The sequence below is a fragment of the Equus przewalskii genome, chromosome 4 (genome assembly GCF_037783145.1).
Source record: "Equus przewalskii isolate Varuska chromosome 4, EquPr2, whole genome shotgun sequence".
Taxonomy (NCBI): Eukaryota; Metazoa; Chordata; class Mammalia; order Perissodactyla; family Equidae; genus Equus; species Equus przewalskii.
The window spans coordinates 18,020,316-18,045,432 of NC_091834.1; the positions used below are offsets into that span (position 1 = coordinate 18,020,316).

The following is a 25,117-nucleotide window of genomic DNA, read 5'->3' on the forward strand; positions in this document are numbered from 1 at the left end:
TGGTCCTTGTTTGTATTTATGAATGATGTTGTTTTATATGTGATAATTTTTATACACTAACTTGCTGTGGTTTCTCCTAGTTTGTAATGGATTTTTAAATTGACTTGATTGCATTTCAAGGAATTCATCTAATTATCTGCAAATAGTCATGGTCAGAGTTCCTCACTCATTTTCACCTCTAATTTCTTTTGCTTACCTAATTGCATTGACCAGTGACTCCAGATCAGTGTTAAATAATAATAATAACAGTGGACATCCATACCTGGTATGGGTGAATGAATAAATGAAGACAAAGATGCTATTATGAGAAAGACTGTTGAATAACACCATCTTCTTTTAAATACAAATTCACTGTTCAATGCTCCAACAACATGATTCATCCTCAGAAGCTAAACTACCACAAGGAGATTGAATTCACTTTCCTACTTTTTATTAGTAAAATTCATCCACTTTTTACTGGTAAGTATGAAACATTGTAAGCCTTCCCTCCCACTCTCAGTTTTCGATTCCCATGGGTGTGGGAAATCTAAGGGGATGGGAATACTTGAATATTCTGGACCTGTGGTCACGGCCTTCTGCACCAGTTCTCTAGGTGTCATCTCCTGGGGTGCCATGGACCCTGAATCTATATAAACAAGTATACTTCAGGTGTCCCCAGTTGCTGAGGATTTTCAGTTTCACACATAATAAAGATTCAGGAACTTTATGCTGAAAGTAAAGAAAAGGTAAAATTAATGCCTTATAGAGAAATCATTTCAAAGAATACCAAGGAATGCTGATACGATGGAAAATTAAAACCCTTCTTTCCTTCCTAACACGAGTAGTTTCAAATACTGATTTCATGGATGAGAAAATGAGGTACTGTGAGTAACAAGCTCACAAGAAGATAAACAGAAGGGAGGAAGATAATATGGCGGTCTAGACACCCAAGTGCCTCTCACTGCCCAGTCATGCCCCACAGTGCTCCTGGTTGGCTGTGCCAGGGAGGGAGGGAGGCAGAGACGGCATATACAATCAAACATGAAACTCTACAAGTACATTCATTTCTAACACATATATTGTTTTCAGCTTAGATGTTCTCACCATTGGCCAAGAAGTATCATAAAAAAGCTAATGAGAAATAATGGAATACATATACCCTAATCACTTTCAGGGGATTATATGTTAACAGCTGCTATTTTTTTCCCATTGAGTTAGGAAGAGAAGTTTTGCTTGTATTATCTGGTGTTGAATATTTATTCCATCTTCCTCTGAGTTCCTCTCTGCCTCCAACTGTCTCATACCGCACTGTCATCCCCATCCCCTTTACCCGAGGAAGGTGAGAGAGGGACTCTCCAACCTAATAGTATCAAGGAAACCGAATAGGTAAGATAAGGACTGAGCAAGTGAATATATTTTTAAAAAGTGATAGCAAATAAGGAAGAATTACTCTTAGAAATTGCTTTTGTATTTGCCTGTCTTTTTCAATAAAATCCATGCAAGCACTGGGAGCTAAGAATTGAAGTACAGATAAGCCTTGCTTACTCATACTTTTATCATCATTATTCCCACACCACTTTGCACCAAGCAACCACAGCAAACCCATCCCAGGGATGAACCACTCATGTCCTAACCAGGGATTTCATTACCTGGAGCTCAAATGTTTGAATGGTGGCTCCTGTTCTGTTATATACAAACTGACCTAGGAAAATTTCTTCTCCTTCACATTGTTTCGACATGCCCTAGAAAGAAAGCAACAGACATGGAGGTTATAATAATGCACGCTTGGTGAAAATAAATGGAGACAGTTGTCTGTTCAAGTAGCAACAACTGGCCACACATTTTTGGGTGTCCACCAAGGGCAGAGTGCTGTGTTAGGTGTTTAGGCATTTAACTCAGGGGGTTGTGAGGCAAGAGACAGGCTGATCACAGGGTTGACTAGATAGATAGGTAGTTAGATAGATAGTAGATACACGATAGATAGATACACAGATACATAGACAGATGGATGGACAGACGGCAAATTCCAGCATTAACTCTGGCCAAATAAGTGTATTTGCTATACTTCAAATAAAATGAACCAAAAATGAGTCCCCGTGTTGACCCAATGTTTTCCAAAATGAGATAAACTTAACCCAATTGCCAGAAATTGATCACACAGATAACTCTGTTCCCAAAGTAAACTTTTGTTGACTGAAAGAAACTATTCATATTTGTATGCAATTTCTCTTCTCCATCATTCAAATTGAAGATTTTTGAGAGGAGAGTGCACTGGTGGAAATTAGTTTATTTTGTGAATCTAAAGTTTCCTATTAGGTTCCTTAAATCATAGTAACACAACAAAATACTTTATTAGACCAATCATTTTATAATGAAAATATTAATATTGAAACCATTTATACAATTTTATTAAAATAATTAGATAAATGATGATTAAATAATGCACCCACAATTATATAAATATAAGTATATATATTTATATATATATATATATATATATAAAACTCAAGCCTCATATAGTTCCGTTAGCCTAAGATAGGAGTGCTAATTTTATTGCCACCTTCTTTATCACCTGTTTTAATTTCACTTGGTTCATAAATTTACTAATATAAGAGAAAAATGATGAGAAGTACTTTTTATTACTAAATGATTCTAGCCTGAAGGGTTCACCCATAATTCCTCTGTAATGAGCAACAGTATGCACCTTTCTGAGGTGGTGTTTGATCTGCCCCAATGCAACCTAACTCAACCTAATCTAACTCAACTATAGGTGTCAGCAGACACCTATTGTGGGTGGCAGCAGGTTTGCATCAAAGGATAGTGGTCTTCTTCCTGTTTCATAACCGCAGAATCGTGGCATTTAGAGGCATTTGAGTGATGCACAAGGTTGGCTAAGCACCATGTTTAACTCTGAGCCCTCCTCCAGAAAGGAACACCAAGAGATCCAAGTAAGGCATACCTACAAGGAAAGCATGGGTGCAGACACTAAGACAAAAAAAATCTGGTTTAGTGGCCTGGAGAAAACACAAACTACCCTGACTGGAGGAGGGACCAGCAGCACGCTGACCCCAGTGTACACTCCAAGTCTGCGGAAAGGGCCAGAGATGAGGCCATGGGGTAGAGGCGGAGCATGGGGCTGCAGGGGTCCCCAAATGCTAGGGGGCGCTGACAGCCTTTTCAAGAAGCAGTTAGACTCCCAGTCCCTGGCTAGTCATCACTGCTGTCCTGGCCCAGCAGAGGATTATCTTCTTCCTCCCAGCTCTGGGACACCAGCCTCGGGAGCACCTGGCAGAGACAAGAGGTGAAGGCATGCTCTACACACTGAACGGTGGCCCACGCACTCTTCTCCCAGCAGCACCCGGCATGTTGTTGGCCAAGTGAAACCTCCTTGGCACAGAATCTGGGAGGATTCCTCCCAGAATCAACCTGCATGATCCCACATTCTGGGTCTCCAGAAGAAATGGCCCAGCCAGACCACTCACCCCTGAAGCTCCCTGTCCACGTGCCCCACCCTGTGTACAAATTTTCAGCTGGCTTTTTACCATTGAACTGTTAAATGCAACTGATACGCATCATCAGACACTTGAGAAAAGCACCTCACAAGAAAGACAGAGCCCCGATCAACAGGGGAGGGAGCAGAAGTACATGAAGCAGAACTGCAATTAATACACGTTAATATCTTCTGAGACTTAAGAGAAGACATTGCATCCATGGAGGATGAAATTTACACTCTAAAAAAGAGAATATTTACAGAAAAAAAAAAGTCTTAGAATAAATGTGACAGCAGAAATAAAAACTTCAACATAGGGGTTAAAATATAACCCCTTTCAGAAAGTAGAACAAAAAACGAAGAAGGAAAACAGGAAAGAAAAATATTTTAAATAATAGATTAGAAGACCAGTCAAATCTTCAGCACGTGGAAATGAAATCGCCTGGTACCAGTTGTGCATCAGACCTAACTAGCAACCAGGCAGATTGAAGCAGATGGGCAGAGTGCTCCAGAGGGATGGCTCAAAAGAAAAAGGAAAAGCAAAGAAAAGAAATTTATAAGTTATCTGAATGAATGAACATAATAGGAAGAAATGTACACATCTGAAGAAGAGGTTGGGAATGTGTTAGGAATATAGGAAATTAAGCAAATTTAAAAAAATGAGACGATTATTATCCTCAAGAACATCAAAAATTTTACACAAAGAAAATAGTATTCAAGTACACTATAAGGGTAACTGAGTACAGTATTGTCCACAAACACCAATGAAAACATTAAATATTTATTGAAACTAACAGTAAGATACACAGTCTTTCTAGCAGTGCCCCAAACATGAAACATAGAGTTCCCATGTGATCTAGCAATTCCTCTCCTGGTATAGATGCAAGAGAAATGAAAACCCATGTCCACACAAAAACTTGTACACAAATGTTCATAGCAGTAGCATTCATAACAGCCAAAGAAGTGGAAACAACTCAAATGTCCATCAACTAAAGAATGGATAAATAAAATGTGGCCTATCCATTCAATGAAATATTATTCAACAATTTAAAAAAAAGGAGTACTGACACATGTTCTAACATAGATGAACCTTGAAAACACTAAGCTAAGTGAAAAAAGCCATTCACGAGAGACCACACATGCGATTCCATTTATATGAAATATCTGGAATAAGCCAATCTATAGAGACAAAGTAGATTAACGGTTGCCTAGGGCTGGGTGAGGGGAATGGGGGGATAGGAGATGACAGCTAAAAGGGACAGGGTTTTTGGGGGGAGTAATAAGAATGTTCTAAAATTGATCATAATGATGGAGCACAACTCTGTGAATATACCAAAAGCCAGTGAAGGGCACACTTTAAATGAGTGAATTGCGTGGGGTGTGAATTGTATCTCCATAAACCTGTTTTGAAAAAGAAGGTAAACATAAGCATTTTGGGATTATGGAAAACCATAGAAGAGAGCTAATCATTTTCCATCAAAGGATGTCAGTAGATAACCAAAACTGAAAAATCAAGAAATAACACTGAAAGGAAATATGACAGCAAGTACCCAAATAAGCAGCTAAAACTGTAGCAAGTGGAAGCTTCCAGAAAGTAAAAATCAGGGGTGGGAGAAGTGGGATGAGGAAAAGCTGTGTTTCATTATAAACGTATGGAAATGTTTGATTTTTTAATTGTACATGTAAAACTTTGATGAAAGTAAAAAGGAAGATTAAGTAATCGAAATCATCTGGTCCAATTCTCTCACCTTGTAGATGACAAAGCAGAGCCCAGGAAATAAGTGACTTACTCACAGTGATACGAATGGTTCGCTGCACAGTTCAGATGAGATCCCAGCTCCTAATTCCTAGCCAACCACCTTCTATTGCAACCCACTCTGAACAAAGATTTAGACAGCTTCTCACATAAACAGAAAATTCCTTGGGTGCACTGGAGATGTCTCCTGAGGGAGACACCTTCTCTGAGATGTGCTCCATGGTGACAGCAGTTGGTATGATCTTCATGGCAAGCTTGATTAGGGCATGACCTTGGGAACCTGGAAAGGCCCAGCACTTTCCAGGGTGGACATCTGGCTGGAAAGAAAACACTGAGTTAACCTCTTATCTGGTTATCCACCCCTACAATATTGGTCAGCTAATCACTATTGATCACAGATCTCAGTTATGCCTATAATTTGAAGGCATTGTGTGGGATACATATCAAACAGGAAAACTTCCAAGATACCCATAGATTTGGTTATTCCTTCACAGCACGTTACGTTTATATCAATCAGAGCCCTTTATTATATGAGTATTTTTTTTTTCATTGCTCTAACTAGACTGTAAGCTGCTAGAGGCAGCTAGTTGGTACGAGTGGTGATGGTGTGTTGATGGTGCTAATGGAGGAGAAGATAGTGAAGGTGGTAGTAGTGAGATGGTAGTGGTGATCATTGTGGTATGGTGATGGTGGTAATAGTGGTGATGGTGGTGGTGGAAGAGGTAATGGTGATTATGGTGTTGGTGGTGATAGTGATAGTGGCGATGACAGTGGTGGGTGTGGAGATGGTGATGATGTGGCAGTGGTGGCAGCAGTGATGGTGGTGGTGGTGATGGTGTGATAGTGGTTATGGAGGTATAGGTGGTGCTAGTGGGGATGGTGGTGGTGATGGAAATGACAATGGTGGTGATAGTGATGGTGATGCTGTTGCTTGTGGTAAACAAGAAAAATGATGTTTACCATTTTTTAGACCTAGACTACACTCTGGAATGTGATCCATATGTTTGCCCCTGAAGGTATTTCTAAATTGGAAATGTGTGTAGACTATAGTTAAGAAGGCTCTACTATCTGTGGAAGTGTAGTGTCTTTTGACTTGAACTGAAATGTTAGTGGAAACCGTATTTGGAAATTTCTTCTGTTATAATTGGACTTTATAAGAAGGTGTTGACCTGAATAGCAGGTAGCACAGTACTGGCACTTAGGAGGCATGATCTTTCAATAAATGTGTATTGAGTGACTGAAGTTTTCAATGAAAAAGGGAAGCCAAAGACTCAACTTAAAGATATGGAATTTGTATGTTCTATTTGAGAAGTAAATTCTAATTTACTGATCTTAAAATAATTAATTATCAATTAATTAACCATAACTTACTGACCATAAAGTATGAAATAATTCGTGTAATTTGATAACTACAAAAATGCAAGGAGATGGTTTCAGGTTCTGTGACAAGTTCAGAGGCTCTTATATTGCCTCCATTTTATTTTATTTTATTTATTTATTTTTTTAAAGCTTATTCCCTTTTTTTTTTGAGGAAGATTAGCCCTGAGCTAACTGCTGCCAATCCTTCTCTCTCTCTCTTTTTTGTTTTTTTTGCTGAGGAAGTCTGGCCCTGAGCTAACATCCATGCCCATCTTCCTCTACTTTATATGTGGGATGCCTACCACAGCATGGCCTAGTCAAGCGGTGCCATGTCCACACCCAAGATCCGAACCGGCGAACCCCGGGCCGCTGAGAATCGGAACACGCGCACTTAACTGCTACACCACAGGCCGGTCCCTATTGCCTCCCTTTTAGACATTAATATTTTCATGAGAAATAATTGGAACAAAATCCTAAAATATAAACAAGTTACTCTTAATCTAACTTTTACCTGAAGAATAATATCTGGAGGCATTTCATAATTTAAGAACCCAATCCCGTGCCAGTACAGTTTTGCTTTACTATTTTTGTAACTTTCCGAGGTCCCAGCTTCAATGATGGAGGCTCCTAAAATTATAAAATAATTGTCAAAATAAAAATTTACCCAACTCAAAACACATCATTTAGATTTTAATAATGTTGTTGGAAAACTACTACTGGAGAAATCAGGAATAAGGTAAAATTCATATTTGGGAATTAGTAGGAAAAGTCTGACATTCAGTTTTTAGTACCACTGAAATTTTGTCACTTTGAGAAAACCATGCTTGCTCTGTGTAGTTTCACAAAATTTCTGAAACTGGTATTATGACAAAAAATTGACTTCTGGAGCAATTGATTTAGAGATGGATATATTATGTGGATTGTGTTTATTACCTAAAGAGACTCATAGACCCCCATATTGTAACAGTTCCTGTGATAAACGAGACTTTCATGTCAGCCCAATTCACTCGAAAACGAAAAAGCAGAAAAAAGTCATAAATATAGTAACAAGTTATAATAGCAATTCTGCAGATTCGCTGAGCTTTAATTATAATCAGAAATATGAAATATACTCATCAAATATTATCCCTTTACCTTACTTCATTTTAAAAGTAAAATGTATTTTTACATAAGAAATAAGGAAAGTGCACGTCACTTCCTCAAATTCTATCTGGATATCACAATACAACATCACAAAGACACTTGCCTGACTGAATAGCCAATTACCAGTGCTTTTTCTAAGATGTCACAATTTGAAATAGCACACGTGTACCTAGGGTAGCCAGATTGAGCAGGCAAAAATACAAGACTTCCAGTTAAATTTGAATTTCAGATAAACAAGGAAAATTTTTTTTAGTACTAATAAGTCCCATAGAATATTTCGAACATGTTTATATTAAAAAATTATTTGGTGTTAGCCTGAAATTCAAATGTAACTGAGCCTCCTTTCTTTTACCTGGCAATGCTGTGTGTACCTTGTTTTGAGTGCTGGAACTGTCTGCTCAATCAACCAATGGTCCTACTCAACAGACTGGACAGGGACTAAACTTTCACATGCTAATGTAAGAGCCAACTCCAGCTCCCCCATAATCTATTCAAGAAAGGATTTAAATTGGGGTATGTAGAGTTTTTTAAAATCATTCATATTTGTTCACTTTTTTATTCATTTGTTGTTTTATTTTTTAAATCAGCTTTATTGAGATATAAATCACACACTATGCAATTCACCCATTTAAAGTGTACAATTTATTGTTTTTTAGTATATTCACAGAGTTGTGCAACTAAGATCACAATATTAGATATTTTCAATCAGCCAAAAAGAAACCCATAACACCTACCAGCCACTCTTCCTTTCCCGCCAACCTCCCACGCCAGCTCTGGGCAATCACTAATCTACAGGCTATCACTATAGATGTTCTGGACCTCTGCTCTTGTTGTCCCCTCATAGTCAATCACATTTCAGAGCCTTTGCAATATGGCTACTTTCCTTTAGCGCAATCAATGCATTTGAGATTCCTGGGTGTTGTAACGAGTACCCATAGTTCATTTCTTTTTATTGCTGAGCAGTATTCCACTATATGGATATATCACAACTAGCTATGCATTCATCTGTTCACGGACATATGGGCTATTTCTGGTTTTGGTGATTATGAGTAAAATGGCTATAGATATTCTCATATGATAGATATTCAGATATTCTCATACTATAGATGTTGTGAAAATAAATCTAAATTTCCCTTAAGTAAATATCTAGAGGTGGGATTGCTGGGTCAAAGGTAAGTGTTATATTTAGCTTCATAGGAAATCGTCAAACACTTTTCCAAGATGGCTGTGGCATGTTACATTCTCACAGCAGTGTATGAGAGCTACGGTTGCTTCCCATTATTCCCAGAACTTCCTATGTCAGTTGCTGTCAGTTTGTTTGCTGTTCTAATAGGTATGTAGTGGTATATCATTCTGATTTTAATTTACATTTCACTAATGTACTTTTTTTAACAGTCATATATTTTCTTGGATAAAGCGACTTTAAACTCTTTTGCCCATTTTTTATTGGGTTGGCTGTTTTCTTATTATTGAAGTTTGAGAACATTTATAAATTCTGGATACATTCCTTTCTCAAATATGTGATTTGCAAACAGTCTCTCCCAGCCTGTGACTTTTCTTTTCACTCTCACTTTTCACTGTCTTTTGCAGAGCAGAAGGTTTTAATTTTGATAAAGTCCAAATTATCTGTTCTTTTCTTTTTATGGATCATGTTTTTGTTGTCATATCTAAGAAATCTTTTCCCAATTCAAAGTAACAATGATTTTCTTTTATTTTTTCTTCTAGAAGTTTTGTACCTTTAAGCTTTATGTTTAGGTCTATGACTAATTTCCAGCTGAGTTTTGTAAGTTGGGAGTGATAAGTCAAGGTTTAGTTTTGCATTTGAATGTCCAACTTCTCCAGCATCCTGACTTGCCTTTTCTCTTTTGTCAAAAATCAGTTCATTGGCCTGGCCCCATGGCCTAGTTGTTAAGTTCTCTCGATCTGCTTTGGCAGCCCAGGGCTCACCAGTTTGGATGCTGGGTGTGGACCTAGCACCGCTCATCAAGCCATAGTGAGGTGGCATCCCACACAGAACTAGAAGGACTTACAACTAGGATATAAAGCTATGCACTGGGGGCCTTTGGGGAGGAAAAAAAAAAGAGGAAGATTGGCAATAGATGTTAGCTTAGGGCCAATCTTTCTAAAAAAAAATCAATTCACCATGTATGTGTGGGATTATTTCTGGACTTTCTATTCTGTTCCACTGATGTTACCAATACCACACTCTCTTGATTACCGTAGCTTCAGAGTAAGCTTTAAAATGGGTAGTGTGAGTCCTTCAACTTTGTTCTTCCTTTTCAAAATTGTTTTGGCTAGTCTGGTTCCTCTGCCTTTCCACGTATATTTTAGAAACAGCCTGTAGATTTCCAAGCAATTCTGCTGGAATTTCAATTGGGATTATATTGGATTAATAGACTACTTAGGGAAAGTTGCCCTCTTAACATCTGTTATCGCCAAAAAAGGAGGTTCTTCTACTTGCCGCAAGACAAGACAACAGTCAAGAGGCAAGGTGGTGGGAGAGAAGGGCATTTATTAAGCAATAAACTAGCAAATTGGAAGATACGGTGACTAGCATCCTAAAGAACCATCTTACAGAACAAAGACTATAGGCCAGTTATATAAGGGCTGCTTTCCAGGTGGGGCAGACTTCTGCTCTGCAGGTGGGGCAGACATCTTGTCTCCAGGTGGGGCAGACTTCTGCTCTGTAGGTGGGGCAGACGTCTCATTTCCAGGTGGAGCAGACATCTTGTCTCCAGGTGGGGTAGACTTCTGGTCTTACTTCCTGATAATCTTTGTTTTACTGGATATGCATCAGAGACCAGAACAACGCCCTATACCCTGATTTAGCTTAAAGATAATAACAATAAAATCTTTAATATGTACAGTAAAGATTACTGTTTACATGAGTGGCACCAGAATATTGATGCTTCAAATCTGCAAACGTGGTATATACCTGTCCGCTTACTTAGGTCTTCTTTTATTTCTTTCATTCGTGGTTTTTCTTTTTAGTTTTTAGCACACAGATCCTGTGCATATTTTGTTGGATTTATACCTAAGTATTTCACATTTTTTATTGCTGTTGTGAATAATACTGTTTTTTAAAATTTCTTTTTCCAACTTTGTTTTTGGTGAGGAAGATTTGTCCTGAACTAACATATGTTGCCAATCCTCCTTTTTTTCGCTTGAGAAAGATTAGCCCTGAGTTAACATCTGTGCTAATCTTCCTCTACTTTATATGTGGGGTGTCTCCACAGCATGGCTGATGAGTGGAGTGGGTCCACACCCGGGATCCAAACCTGTGAGGCCAGGCCACCAAAGCAGAGTGCACAGAACTTTAACCACTAGGCTACGGGGCCAGCCCCCTCTTTTTCCAAATTTTTATTACTAGTATCTAAAAATTGTACATACACAACTAAACTTAACTTCACATATTAGTTCTGTTATATTTTTTGATGACTTTCTCTCTAAATAATCCTGTTACCTGTGAATAGAGACTTTTTGTTTCTTCTTTTCCATTTTGCGTGCTTTTTTTCTCTCCTCCTTATCCTGCCTCCTCCTCCTCCTCTTCTTCTTTCTCCTCCTCCTCCCCTCTTCCTCCTCCGTCTCCTCCTCTTCCTTCTCTCTCTCTTCCTCTATTTCTTTGATTCTTGTCTTATCTTGCTGGTTAGGAGTTCTATTACAGTATTGAATAGGAATTACGAAAGTGAACATCCTTAGCTGTTTCTGATCTTAGAGTCGAGCATTTAGTCCTGCACCAATAAATGTGAAGTTAGCTGGAGGAATCTTGCAGGCATCTGTTATCAGGTTGAGGAAATTCTTTTTAGTTTGCTGAGAGTTTTTTTTTTTTTTTTTATCACAAATGTGTATTGAATTCTGTTCACTGATTTTAGTGTATCTAATTTGAGGATCATATGGCTTTTCTTCTTAAGTTTGGTCTGTTGAGATCACAAATGACATTGATTTATTTACAAATGATAAACCAGCCCTGCCTTTTCAGGATAAACCTGACTTAGTCATGTTGTATTATCACTTTTATGTATTACTAGATTTGATTACCTAATATTTTGTTGAGGGACATTACATAATGGTGAAGAGGGTCATTCATCAGCAAAAATAATAATCCTAAATGTGATTACATCTAAAAGAGCTTCAAAATAGGTGCAGCGAAGTCCTCGGTTCGTGAGGTATACTGGCCTATATACTTCTTTTCTTATAATGTCCTTGTCTAGTTTTGGTATCCAGATAACGATGGCCTCATAAAATAAGTTGATAGTTCTCTTTCGTTTCCTACTTTATATTTGTGTCCTAATACTATGCTTTCTTAAACGTTTGGTAGATGTCATCAGTGAAGCCATCTTGAGCTTGGAATTTTCTTTTTAAGAAGATTTATAACTCTAAATTCAATTTATGTAATAACTATAAGTTATCTACTTTGTCTTGAGTGAGCTTTGATAGTTTGTGTCGTCCAAGAAATTAGTCCATTTCATCTAAATTGTCAAATTCGGGGGCATGAAGTTGTCCTGTTCATTTGCTATCTTTTCAATCCTACAGCGTCAATAATGATGCCTGCTCTCTCATTCCTGATGTCAGTAACTCATGTCTTCTCTCTTCTGTTTTCCCCCCGTTGGTTGGTCACGCTAAAATTTTATCAACTTTTCTTCAAAGAACTGATTTCTTGTTTAATTGTTTTTCTCTATTTAAATTTTATTGATTTCTATTCTTCATTATTTACTTCCTTTTCCTCACTGTAGGTCCTACTACCTTAAGGTGGAAATTTAGCCCATTGACTTGAGAACTTTCTTATTTTTTAGTATAAATGTTTGTTGCTATAAATTTCACTCTAAGTTCTTCTTTAGCTGCTAACCATAATTTTTTTTTTTTAAAGATTGGCACCTGAGCTAACAACTGTTGTCAATCTTTTTTATTTTTTTTATTTTTCTGCTTTATCTCCCCAAATCCCCGCCTTGAACATAGTTGTGTATCTTCGTTGCAGGTCCTTCTAGTTGTGGCATATGGGACGCCGCCTCAGCGTGGTCTGACGAGCGGTGCCGTGTCCGTGCTCAGGATCCGAACCCGTGAAACCCTGGGCCGCTGCAGCAGAGCACGTGAACTTAACCCCTCGGCCACAGGGCCGGCCCCCCAACCATAAATTTTGATATTTTATGTTTTCATTTTAATTTACTTTAAAATATTTTCTCATTTCTGTTGTAACTTCCTCTCTGACTTGGGAGTAATTTAGAAATGTAATTTAATTTCCAAATATTTGGGTGTTTTCTAGATATCTTTTAGTTATCAATTTCTAGTTTGTATTTCCATTATAGTCCGAGAACGTACTCTATATGATTTCAATTATTTTAAATTTATTTTTGCCTTATGGTCCAGAATATAATTTATCTTTGTGAAAGTTCCATGTGCACTTACAAAGAAGGTATATGTTGATGTTTTTTGGTGGAATATTCTATAAATGTCAATTAGATCAATCTTTTGATAATGTTTAGATATTCTATATTCTGACTGATTTTCTATCTTCTTTTTCTATTAATAAGAGAGAAGAGTGTTGAAGTCTCCAACTAAAATTGTGGATTTGTGTATCTATTTTGATGCAATCACGCTTAGGATTGCTGTGTCTTCTTAGTGAATTGCCCTTTTTATCATTATATAATGATAGGATAATATTTTATTACAGTATAATAATAATATTCTGTATCCTAAAGCTTACTCAGTCTGTTATTAATATAACCACTCCACTTTGTAAAAAATTATGTTTTGCATGATTATATCTTTTTCCGTTATTTTACTTTTAACCAATTTACATCATTATAATTAAAGCTGATTTCTTGTAGACAGCATATATTTGAGTCTCACTTTTGGTCCAATCTGCTGATGTCCTTTAATTGGCATGTTTCAGCCATGTACATTTAACATGCTTGCTGATATGTTTGGAATTACATGCTTTTTTGTCTCCTCTGGTTTTCTTCATCTAATGTCTCTTTCCTGCCTTCTTTTACATTAGCTGATTTTTGAAAATTCCGTTTTAATTTATTCATGGGATTTTGGATATCTCTGTATTTCTTTTTAGAGGTTGCTCTAGCCATTATAATACATACCTAACTCAAAACCAGTCTATTTTGAGTTAATATTTTACCATTTTGTGTAAAATATAAAGTCTTTAAACCATAGAGGTCCCTTTAACTTCACCATTGGCCTTTCCTCTGGAGCTGTCACGTGTATTATATCTTCATATGTTAAAACCTCACCAGATAAGGTTATAATTTTCCTTTCAACAGTCATACATATTTTAAAGAACTTAAGAGAAGGAAATCATCATTGAATATTTACTCAGATATTTGTCTTATCTGTTGCTCTCTCTTCATTCTTGAAGTTCTGTTTCATTTTCTTTAAGCCTGAAGAACTTCCTTTAGCAGATCTTTTAGCAAGAAATCCTGTTTTCCTTCATGACGAATGACTTCATTTCACTTTCATTTTTAAAGGATGTATTTGCTGGATCTAGAATCCTGCGTTGGCATTTCCTTTACCTCAGCACTTTGTGATGTAGTTCCTTCCTCTTCTGGTGTCATTGACCCTGACAAGAAATCTGCAGTCCTATGTGTCACTATTCTCCTTTACGTAATGTGCCTGTGTGTTTTCTCTAGCTGCTGTCAAGATTTTTTCTTCTTCTTTGATTTTAGGCAATTTAATTATGATATGTCTGGATGTAGTTTTCCTAGAGTTTAACTTGTTTCTGATTTTCTGAGTTTCCTGAATCTGTCCATTTATGTTTTAAACCAAATTTAGGATATTTTCAGCCATTATTTCTTCAAATTATTTTTCTGCATTGATGTCTTATCTCCTGAGACTATGAGAACAAGAATATAGGCCTTTTTATATTGTCTGATAGGTTTCTGAAGCTTTGTTCATTTTTTTTTTCAAAATTATCTCCCTTTCTGGTCCATTCTTCAGATTGGATAATTTCTATTGATCTTTCTTCAGTTTCACTAATTCTTTTCTCTGTCATTTTCCTTCTATTATTAAGCCTATAGTGAATTTTTTCTCAGATACTGTATTTTTTAGTTTCAAAATTTTCATCTGGTTCTTTTCTATAGTTTCTATCTCTTGGCTGAGAACTTGTATCTTTTCCTTCATTTCAAGTGTGCTTACCTTCACCACATGAAGCATAGTTACACTAGCAGCTTCAAAGTTTTTGCATAATTCCAACATCTGTGTTGTTACAGTTTGGCATCTGTTGATTTCTTTTCCCTTGGAAATTGGTCGCGTTTTCCTAGGACTTTTTATGTCAAGTAATCTTTTTTTTTAAAGATTTTATTTTTTCCCTTTTTCTCCCCAAAGCTCCCTGGTACATAATTGTATATTCTTCGTTGTGGGTCCTTCTAGTTGTGGCATGTGGGATGCTGCCTCAGCGTGGTTTGATGAGTAGTGCCATGTCCGCGCCCAGGATTCGAACCAATGAATCACTGGGCCGCCTGCAGCGGAGCACGCGAACTTAACCACTCGGCCACGGGGCCAGCCCCTATGTCAAGTAATTTTAAATTGAACCTTAAACATATTGAATATTATACTTGAGACTCTGAATCCTATAATAATGTTTGTTTGTTTCATCAGACAATCAACCCAGAAATATTCAGACCACCAGTGCTCCCTCCTTTCCTGTGGGTGGTGATTCCAATCTCAGTTCAGTTTTCAGAGCCTTTGCTATAGGTGTCTTCTGCCCAGGTGGGCAGTCTAAGACTTGAACCATGGCTTAAATCTTTGGCAAATTTTCAGTCTTTGCCATGCTGCTGTGGGGCTGTCCTCAGGAATGAGCAGCTAGGAAGTAAGCCCAGAAATTGGCCACATACATACATGAGAGCAGGGCATCTCCCCTCTAGCTCTGTCTTCTCTGGTTTTCACTACACACTGTCTGGCCCACAGGACTATTTTGTTCTGGTCATTTCTAGAAAGCTGGAATTTCTCTCACAATTTTGGCCGCCCACCCCACTGCCACTGCTTTGCTCCTCTGTGACTGCAGCTGGCCTCAACTCAAACTGCGGGAGAAAAGACAGCTAGTAAATTCACCCCACACAGGCCACTTTTCCAGGTTTTGATTCCTCCACAATCTTTATGCTTTTGTTTATACTTCATAATATTCAGGATGTTGCTTTTCATATTTTGTCCAAACCTTTTTGTTGTAATCAGCGGGGAAGAGGGACTGACATGGGCTTTCTCCATCTTGGCCCAACCAGAAGCTGATATTGTGTTTCATGCTGAAATTTATTGAGGACCATAGCATTTTCTGCTTTTCCTTGTTCTACCTGGGATGTCCCTGGACCTACATTTGTCATCATAGGCTTTTCAAAATGGAAGTAATGAATACATTCAATAGAAAAGAAGGAAGAAGCACAAAAAGTGTAAAAGAAAGCCAAGACTAAACAAATGAAAAATACACTCTATAAATTTGGCTTTGTCAATTGATACAAATTAGTGTTTCTGTGTGTGCTTCATAATTTGTCTCTCCATCTCTTATATCCTTTCTGCCTCCATCTCTCCTTCCACATTGTTCAGTGAACACATACCATATGTAGACGGTTGGAGGCAAGGCCTTGTAGAGAATATTAACGTTAATGAGTCATAGTCTAAGCCCTTAAAAATTAATTTTAATTGGAGGATATTAAGACTATATACACAGTCTTTAAATACTATAGTTTAATTACTAATAATACCTTTAGATTAGTTATTATCAGTGATTTTAGGATGTAAAATATAAAATGTTATAATGCTTGTGATGCTTAAGCTATTTTCTGCATCCCCAACATCACTGTGGTGTGTTAGCTCTCTCTGTGGTCCTATGCGATGCATGCTAATGAAGCTGCACAGTTTTTGCTTCCTTTCAGATTTGTACCCAGACAGCAATCAACTACGACCATTTCTATTCTCTTCTTTATTGTCTAGATTTGGTCATTTTTCCTCCATCTCAAGTTACCAGATAAATATGTTTTCCTAATAAAGAAATATAGAGAATAGAGACACTGGCCTTTTCAGCTTCTTTACTCACCTGCTGACTTAAGGGCATAATCAGCCATCTGGACTTGGTCTTCTCTCAACTTTTTAAGTACATAATTTACCAAATTTGATATTTCCTGTACAAATTTAAAACAGAGTTTTCTGTTAACAATCTCTGCCAACTGCCTGAGTTTTGACAATTTACTTTGTTGATTTGAACCTAAATTCCCAAATCTGCAAAATAATAATGGTGAACATTTACCACGCTGCACTGCACAGATTTCTGATATGACCTTCTCGGGCAGCTGAGGTCACTCAGCTGAGGTGTGTTGAGTCCCTCCCCGAGGTCAGAGAGCAGAGTCAGACCTAAGACCCCTTCCAAAGCCCCCAGCGATTTCTCCATTGTGCTCTGGCAGGGAGGCAGTCAAATGAGGCTGTGTGCATCCTGCTGTGTCCTCTCCTTCATTAGTGTCTCTGCTTAGTAATAAAGACTTGAATGTTCTACAGGTATTTGGGAATCAGGGCAGTTTACATAGATACCTGATGGCTTATATTAGAAATTATTCACCCCTTTGAACTTTTAAGGACGTTCTAAAACTGCAAGTGTCCTAGAGGGCATAACAGTTGGAGTCCCAACTGACACACCACTTTGTCCCAGGGGACAAAATAAGCCAGGAAGGCAGGAGTGGTCAGTGTCACATTTTTGTGCCTCTCACAAAACAGAGGAAAGGAAAGAGCTCGAGCTAGTGGAGGGAGAAGAGAAGCAAAACCAGGCTCATGGATGTTCATCACAGTGTTGCCTAATCTGGTGTGGAGTAGATAAAATACACAAGCTGTAGGTCCATGAATAAAAATACTTTGTTATTTAGGTATTTGTGTATAGACATTCAGAGACTGCCATTTCTCAATGATCTTGTTTTTGTTTTACTGGAAATTAAAATAGAATTATTTATTTTGGTGGGGAGTAAGTCCCATTGCAACACAAAGTCTTCTCTGTGACACAGCAGTTAGGAAAAAAGTGGTTTTCCAGGAGCAAGTTTTAGTGAAAGTAGATGAAAGTAATGTCAGGGAAGAATTTTGAAGGGGAAGACACGAGCCATGTATCAGTAAGCACTCCATTTCTCCATGCAAAGAAGCCATGGAATGTGACACCAGAAGGAAAAGTTAACCACACTCCCTGCCACGCCCCCGACCCACCTTACCTCATCCATGACCTCTGTGTGGTTCTGAACCTCAGTGGGGTCTCCGTCAGGGTTCCAGCTGTAACTGTGCAGACCATTCTGCATATCTCTCAGTAATGCCTTCAGAACATCTATTTGTTCAATTAAAAATAGAATTTCACGAAAGTTGTTCTCCAAAGTCCGGCTTTCCTTCCTGTAAATGGAGACCCCCTAATGTGAGTGGAGGAAGGTATGGGCTCCTGGCATCAGCTGGTGCTGGGCTTGGAGACAGCAAAGCAAAGAGGCGCTTTATGTTGGAGAAGAAATAAACTCTTGCATGAGGAGAGCTCCAGGAACGCCCGGTTGTGTAGAACACTGCATTTCACCACACTTGAAAAGCAAAGACATTCAGAAGCTGACCTGAGGGCATCCTAGGGCTTGAGGTGTGCTCTGCGCAGGCAAGTAGGGCTTAGCCAACCTTGCACTCAAGTAACCTGACATATCCCTCGTCCCTCGGGGGCTCTGCTGCCCTGACCTGAGGGTGGGTGACTTCACAGTGGGAATCCTAAATCCTGGCTCTCGTCTGCTTCAAATCAGAACACCTTCATTTCAAGCATGGTATGAGCAGTGATTTTCACACTGAGCCCTGAGGCGCTGTGGACGAGCCCTGAGCAGAGTGGGGCTGGAGGAGCAGCAGGGGCGGCAGCCCGTCACCTGTTTGACGCCATGGGGTTGCCAGAGTTTAGTTTGGAAAAATAGGTTCTGCTACTTTTACCATTTGAAAATTATTGATAGAGAGAATAGGAAAACGTCAAGCCAATAAGTATTTCTTTATGTTGAAAAAATGTAAGCACTACTTATCTAGTATTTTTTCCCAATTTGTAAAGCAAAACATGTTCACAATTTGAAAAATATAAAAAAAAAAAAGAAACTGTTAAATTCTGGTGTGTTTATAGCAGTTTTTATTCTATGCAAAAAACTTTGTAACAAAATAGAGATAATATTTATAATTTTGTGTCCCACTGCAATTCCGAAATCATTAAATATATTTTAGAATTATTCTAATGGCTTCAGAATTCTCCGTTACATGGATATACTCCAGTGTATTTGACCTTTGGCTTGTTTTTCTTATCTAGGTCATTTTCCCTTTTTAAATTGTAAGTAATATTGAAAACACCTCCTAGTGTCTATGTCCTTAAAGCATGATCCATAGAAATAAAAATGATTTTGTTTTAAAATTTTGCAGTTTGGAAACACATCAGAAAATTGCACATATCGGAAAATCTCACTTACTTTAAAAGTTCCACTTGTTCTTTTGGCATACGACGTCTGGCCTGAAAAAAAAAGACAAATCATTCTGAATCCACCTATTGAAGTAGAGTTATTCTCGTTGGTGAAGGGGAAAGAAATCACACTGACACCCTTGATATACACGTGTGACGGGTGAGACACAGGAGCACACTCTCAGATGCCTCCATCTTTTTCAGCCTTTCCTGTACACAGTGCTCATCTTGGGAGGAGAAGAGGTAACAGCCAAACCCGTTTAGTGACGTGTAACATTGTAGTGGAGCTCTAAGATGGGTGTAACATTCCCTGTTTCATAAGGTTGTGAGAGAGCTAAACGCCTTCTGAGGACACCAAAAGGAGGGAGAAGGGGCAGAAGGAGTGGACTCAAAGGTCTGGAAGCCTGGAGGCAGCGGGTGCAGGGGTTGGGGGGGAGGCAGGGGATAAGGAGGGAGGGGGAAGAAGAGGGGTAAGGAGGGGAATGCGGAGGGGAGAAGGAGGGAGAAAGAGGTAGGAAGAGGGCAAAGGGAGCACATCTTCACATCAGAGGGCCCTCCTGAGGCCTTAGGCTCCTCCCTGTAGTCAGTGAGGGCATCCTCTTTCTACAAAAAGGACCCGATTACTGGATTCCATTAGCAATAACATCACTGGATTCAAAGACTTGCAGACATTTACCTAACGCTAACAAGGGATCTGGAAAGGACCATCTTGTGTTTGAATGGTGGCTCCTGAGCAATGCTGAGAATGACCAGGGGACTAAAGCTGCTGATAAGGATATGCAGGGCCACAGGTGGGGGCATCAGTGAGGTGGTCAACACAGGGCACAGGAGACAGCTGCCACATACCGCGCTTCCTCTGCTTGGCCCTCAGCTCCTTTGTGCCCTCAGCTTCACATTCTGCTTGGGTTCCAAGCTCTCCCACAAACGGCTGCAAACCCAGTGGCTTAAAACAACACTAATCTATTCTCTTACAGTCCTGGAGGCCAGAAGCCCTAGCCAAGGTGTCAGCCGGGCCTTGCTTTCCTCTGAAGCTTGAATGGAGATTCTATTTCTTGCCTCTTCCAGCTTCTGGCGGCTCCTGGCCTTCCTTGCTTGGAGTCTCTGCTCCAGTCTCTGCTTCCATCTCCACACAGCCTTTTCCTCTGGGTGTCTCATCTAAGGACACTTGTCATGGGGTTTAGGGCCTAGCCAGGGAATCCAGGACAGTTTTATCTCAAGATCCCTAATTATACCTGCAGAGCCTCTTTTTCCAAATAAAGTCCACATTTACAAGTTCTGAGGGTTAGACTGTGGAAATAGCTTTCTGGGGGTCACCCTGGAACCCACCACAGTGACCACTGGTATGTTATCTGGGAAATAATGGTCTGTCTTTCTCTGCAGACAAATCTGCTTTTCTGTTTGAAAGACTCTTTCCGAGCCAGCCCTGACGGCACAGTGGTTAAAGTTTGGCGCTCACTGCTCCAGTGGCCCAGGTTCAGTTCCAGGCAGGTAACCACACTACTGATGTGTTAGTAGCCATGCTGTGGCAGCAGCTCACATAGAAGAACTAGAAGGACCTACAACTGGAATAGACAACCATGTACTGTGGCTTTGGGGAGGAAAAAATAAAATAAGGAAGATTGGCAACAGATGTTAGCTCAGAATGAATCCTTCCCAGCCAAGAAAAAAATAAGAGACTCTGATTTCCTATTGGTTTGCTCTGCCAAAAATCGTGCAACATACAGGACCATCCCATCAAGGCAGTTGTATGATGATGGCATGGGAAAGGAGCACAGTACGGCACAGAGAAAAAAATTACCTTGCTTTTTTTTTCACACTGAGCAATTTAATTTTGTCTGGGCTCTCCTCAACACTTTCCTTTTGACAAGGATGTGTATTTCAGAGCTCAGTTTTGCTACAGAGAGATCCTTATTTCTAGTTTTTCAGTTTCTGTGTAAGTTTCCCATCAGTAGGGGCAGTGTTTTCAATTTCTGTTTCTTTTTTCTGTTCTACCCTTTAAAAAACATACAGAAAATACTCCTTAATTAATTTGGTGATAAATGAATTTGAGAGTTCCTTGAAAACTAAACTTTCCGGACTTTTAAAAATATTTTTTATTTTGCTTTCTTCCCAAAAGGATTTCAGGTGGCTTTTCTATAGGAACAAATATGGTATAAAAAGACGTAGGACTAAAAAAAACCAGGAGGAAATAAAAGTGAAGAGGAAACAAGGATTGGAAAAGATAGCACATGAAGGACGGGGTTGGCACACACCTATGCCTTACATTCCTGGAGGTTATTAGCTGTGGGTGGTACGTTTGTTTCTGAGCATCATAGCAACCAAACTGGGGGGGAGGGGGTCGATGGGAGGGAGTAAGGATGATCAGAAGTCACAGCATCCACAGTGTCAAAAAAAAAATCGAGGTGTGGGAAAGGCTGCTTTGAGTACAGATGGTGAAATCCCATCCGCAGTGCTCCTGGTAAGAGAAACCAGGTGTTGGGCTCCTAAGGACCTTCCTGGAGTTCCCTCCCTGCAGGCGGTGGGCTTCCGCACAGATCACACCTGAAGCACTCAGTCAGACTGCACAGCATCCAGAATACTGTTTTCTCTAACAAAGGTCCTGAGGAAACACCTGCTGCCCAGTCCTGACAATGCCCCTGAAGGGAGGCCAGTGAGAATTTGCAGTCAATGGAGAAGGTGTTGAATCGACAGCCTCCTGAGAAATGAAGGGTGGAGTAGAGATAGGCAAAGCTGTGGGGAGAGCCACAGTTTTGTTTTTTGTTGTTGTTGTTGTTGTTTTTTAACTAATTTACTCTTAAAAATATGAACACTTAATGAGTTTGCATGTCACCTTTGCGCAGTGGCCATGCTAGTCTTCTCTGTACTGTTCCAATTTTCGTGTGTGTGCTGCCCTAGTGAAAGCTGTTTTGTTTTGTTTTTTCAGGTAAAGTTGACTGAGACCCACAGTTTTACGCCTTAGAACACAGCTCTAGTAATTTGAGCAGGGATGAAGTTGATGCAAGTGTTTACAAATGCCTCATGTGGCCATTTTTTTTCTCTTAACAAAACTCTCATAAAATAACTAAACCGTATCACTTTCAGGCGTCTTAGGAGATATAGTGGTTGCAGTTTGTACCCCTGGGTAAATAATTAAGCTTGCTTCTTTATATAAGGGTTTTAGACATAGACCATTAAATGTTTGGATAAGTCATTTGCAATCATTGGTCTTAAGCTCTTTCTTGTGACAGAGATTATATGGTCATTGAGGCTGTACAGTGCGACAATAAAACTGTGTCCTCAGCGTCAGTAGTGAATGGTACAGCCTGGCGGGCCCAGTCTCACGAAGTCTGGGTCTGAATTTCAGCTCCAGAATTTACAGCCGTACTGCCTTAGGCTCACACATTAATTTCCTTAGTTCTTCTGATCCAGCTTCCTAACCTATAAATGGATTTAGTAATACCCTTATTAAAGGATCATTTTGAGGATAAAGTGAAATATATATTAAGGTGCTTACAATCACTCTGGCACATAATTATCATCTGGTCCTCCATGGGAGATGGGTGTGGCACATCTAACTTTTTGGAAAACAGTACTAAGTCTTTAAGATTCAATATAGAAAGGTCGCCTAAAAATTGTGAATATTCTTTGTTTCTCCTCCTTTTAGGAGTTTATCCTAAGTAAAAAATTAAGGATGAGTGAAACAAGTTAGCAACAAGGATGTATATGTTTACAATATTGAAAAATTGCAAACAACTCAATTGTTTGGAAATAAGTATTTACTGAATATATTACATATTCATTGGAATACTAGTCAGCCATAAAATTCTGTTATAAAATAATCCCTAAAGACAAGGGAACATGTCTAAAATTGATTGTCAATTGAATAAAAACAAGCCACAAAACAGCTTCTATTGCATGTAGCTCAGGAGCTCTAAAGAGTCGCATCAAGATTAGTCTCAGGTGCTTTCTAACAGAGCTCTCTTCTCGTGAAAAACAGTAACACCGGTCAATAGTGAAACCACCGTAGCAAGATCTCATCCTCATGAAAAATACCGTCCTTAGATGCTCAGCCCTAGAAACTTTTAAGGGGAAGGCACTGTTGACTGTGTTGATCTGTCTAAAATTGACAGGCAGAAGAGAAGGGTGTCTTTTGAAAATGGGACAGACAACACTCTCTGATCATTCATTCATTCATGTTGATACTCATGGAGACTTCATGTACCTGGGGACCGTGTTAGGCTCTGGACAAGCTCCTGCTCATTACGTTTTAGTAGGCAGGGGCGAAGGCAGGAAGAGTCAACAAGTCGAAGAAGTGTCCGTGATAAAGTAAAGGCAACACTGGATGTATAGGATGCTGTCATGGGTATCTGGCTGGTCACAGAAGCCTCTCTGAGGAGGTGACATTTGAGTTGGGCTGGAATGTCAGGGAGGAGCCGCCTCTGCAAAGATCTGGGGTAGAATATTGTAGGCAGAGGGGGAGGCCAAAGTTCAAGCCCTGGCAGAAGCTGACAGAGAAATTTATGAGTGTATTCATCAGGGTTCTCTGGAGAAACAGAACCAATAGGATGTGTGTATATGGAGAGAGAGATTGATTTTTTTTTTTAAGGAATTGGCTCACATCATTGTGGAGGCTGGCAAGTCTAAAATCTGCAGAGCAGGCCAGCAGGCTGGAGTCCCAGGGAAGAGCTAATATTGTAGCTCAAGTCTGAAAGCCAGCCCGAGGCAGAATGTCTTCTTTAGATGACTTCAGTCTTTTTCTCTTAAGACTTTCAACTGATTGAATGAAGTCCACCTACACTTTGGAGAATAATCCACTTTACTCAAAGTCTGCTTGAGTAAACTTCAGAAGTAAAAAATACTTTCACAGCAACATTTAGACTGGTGTTTGACCAAACATCTGGGCATCACAGCCAAGCCAAGTTGACCCATAGAATTAGCCATCACCATGAGGGTTAATCACAAATTGGCAATAATTGGAGGCCACCATTGTCCACTCTCATCTCTGTTTTTCTGATGATGATTCAACTATCTGGCCTCTGCTCCCGTGGGCCTGGGTCCTGGTCTTTGATGTGAGGGCCTTGCAGTATAGGAATTATCTCAGGCTGACCTTCTCTGTGGGGTTTTCATACAGCTGTTCTTTTGTCCAGATTCTGGTGCTCACAGATTCTCAGTATGTGCAGAGCAAGCAACATCCTTGAAACTGGGAGCAGTTCCAGGTATCAACCTATGACTCTCTGGGGAACAGTCGTCACTGGACTGAAATGATACTAGGACTGTACTAGCAAAATCTCACCTTTAGGGACTTCACATTACAAGACACATTGAAATTCATCAGTTGCTGGATGAGCTAGGAAGAAGAGAATTTTAGAACCCTGAGGGAAAAGGGCATGAAGTCAGGCCTAAGGTCATTGAGTGGGTTGAGTTCGTTGGTCTAGCCCTTCTTTTCACAGTGGCTAACGAGGCCACAGCTCCTGTCATTCTTTCTTCCTCTGGTCTTCAGAGACCAGAAAGTAGGATGGATGAGGCTTGGTCTGGAATGCTGGGGAGGTAGAGATGAGGTGGACCACAGAGAGAACATTAGTGTCTGGCCTCAGTCTAAGCCCATTTAGATCTAAAGAGCTTCAGGACAAATGGGAGGCTGTCTGCTCAGACCATCCTGTGTGTTAACAATAAAATTCTAGCTGCCATTTTTCCACGAGCTGGAACTTCCCTTGGGGAGCTGTCTTAGTCCATTTGGGCTGCTATGACAGAATACCACAGACTAGGTGGCTTTATTTCTCACAGTTCAGGAGGCTAGAAGCCCAAGATCAAGGTGCCAGCAGATTCAGTATCTGATGAGGGCCCTCTTTTTGATTCATAGACAGCTGTTTTCTCACTGTGTCCTCACATGGTGGAAGGGATAAGGGAGCTCTGTGGGGTCTCTTTTATAAGGGACTAATCTCAGTCATGAGGGCTCTACTCTCTTGACCTAATCACCGTCCAAAAGCTG

The 25,117-nt window shown here is 39.5% G+C and overlaps 1 protein-coding gene and 1 non-coding gene across 2 annotated transcripts in view; both read right to left on the reverse strand.

The window, feature by feature from the left end:
• Nucleotides 1–416: 416 nt before the first annotated feature.
• The window catches only part of SUN3 (Sad1 and UNC84 domain containing 3), a 32,464-nt gene continuing 7,763 nt past the window's right edge, over nt 417–25,117 (reverse strand). Inside the window, exons 4-10 of the mRNA XM_008524486.2 lie at nt 19,160–19,200; nt 17,909–18,080; nt 16,759–16,843; nt 7,096–7,211; nt 5,375–5,542; nt 1,629–1,721; nt 417–708 (exon numbers count right to left, since the gene is read on the reverse strand). Of these exons, the coding sequence (XP_008522708.1) occupies nt 589–708; nt 1,629–1,721; nt 5,375–5,542; nt 7,096–7,211; nt 16,759–16,843; nt 17,909–18,080; nt 19,160–19,200 (795 nt within the window). The 3' untranslated portion in view covers nt 417–588. The remainder of the gene's footprint in view (nt 709–1,628; nt 1,722–5,374; nt 5,543–7,095; nt 7,212–16,758; nt 16,844–17,908; nt 18,081–19,159; nt 19,201–25,117) is intronic.
• On the reverse strand, nt 21,945–22,051 carry LOC139083153 (U6 spliceosomal RNA). Its single transcript, XR_011539722.1, has one exon. It is a non-coding gene; the product is annotated as a U6 spliceosomal RNA (small nuclear RNA).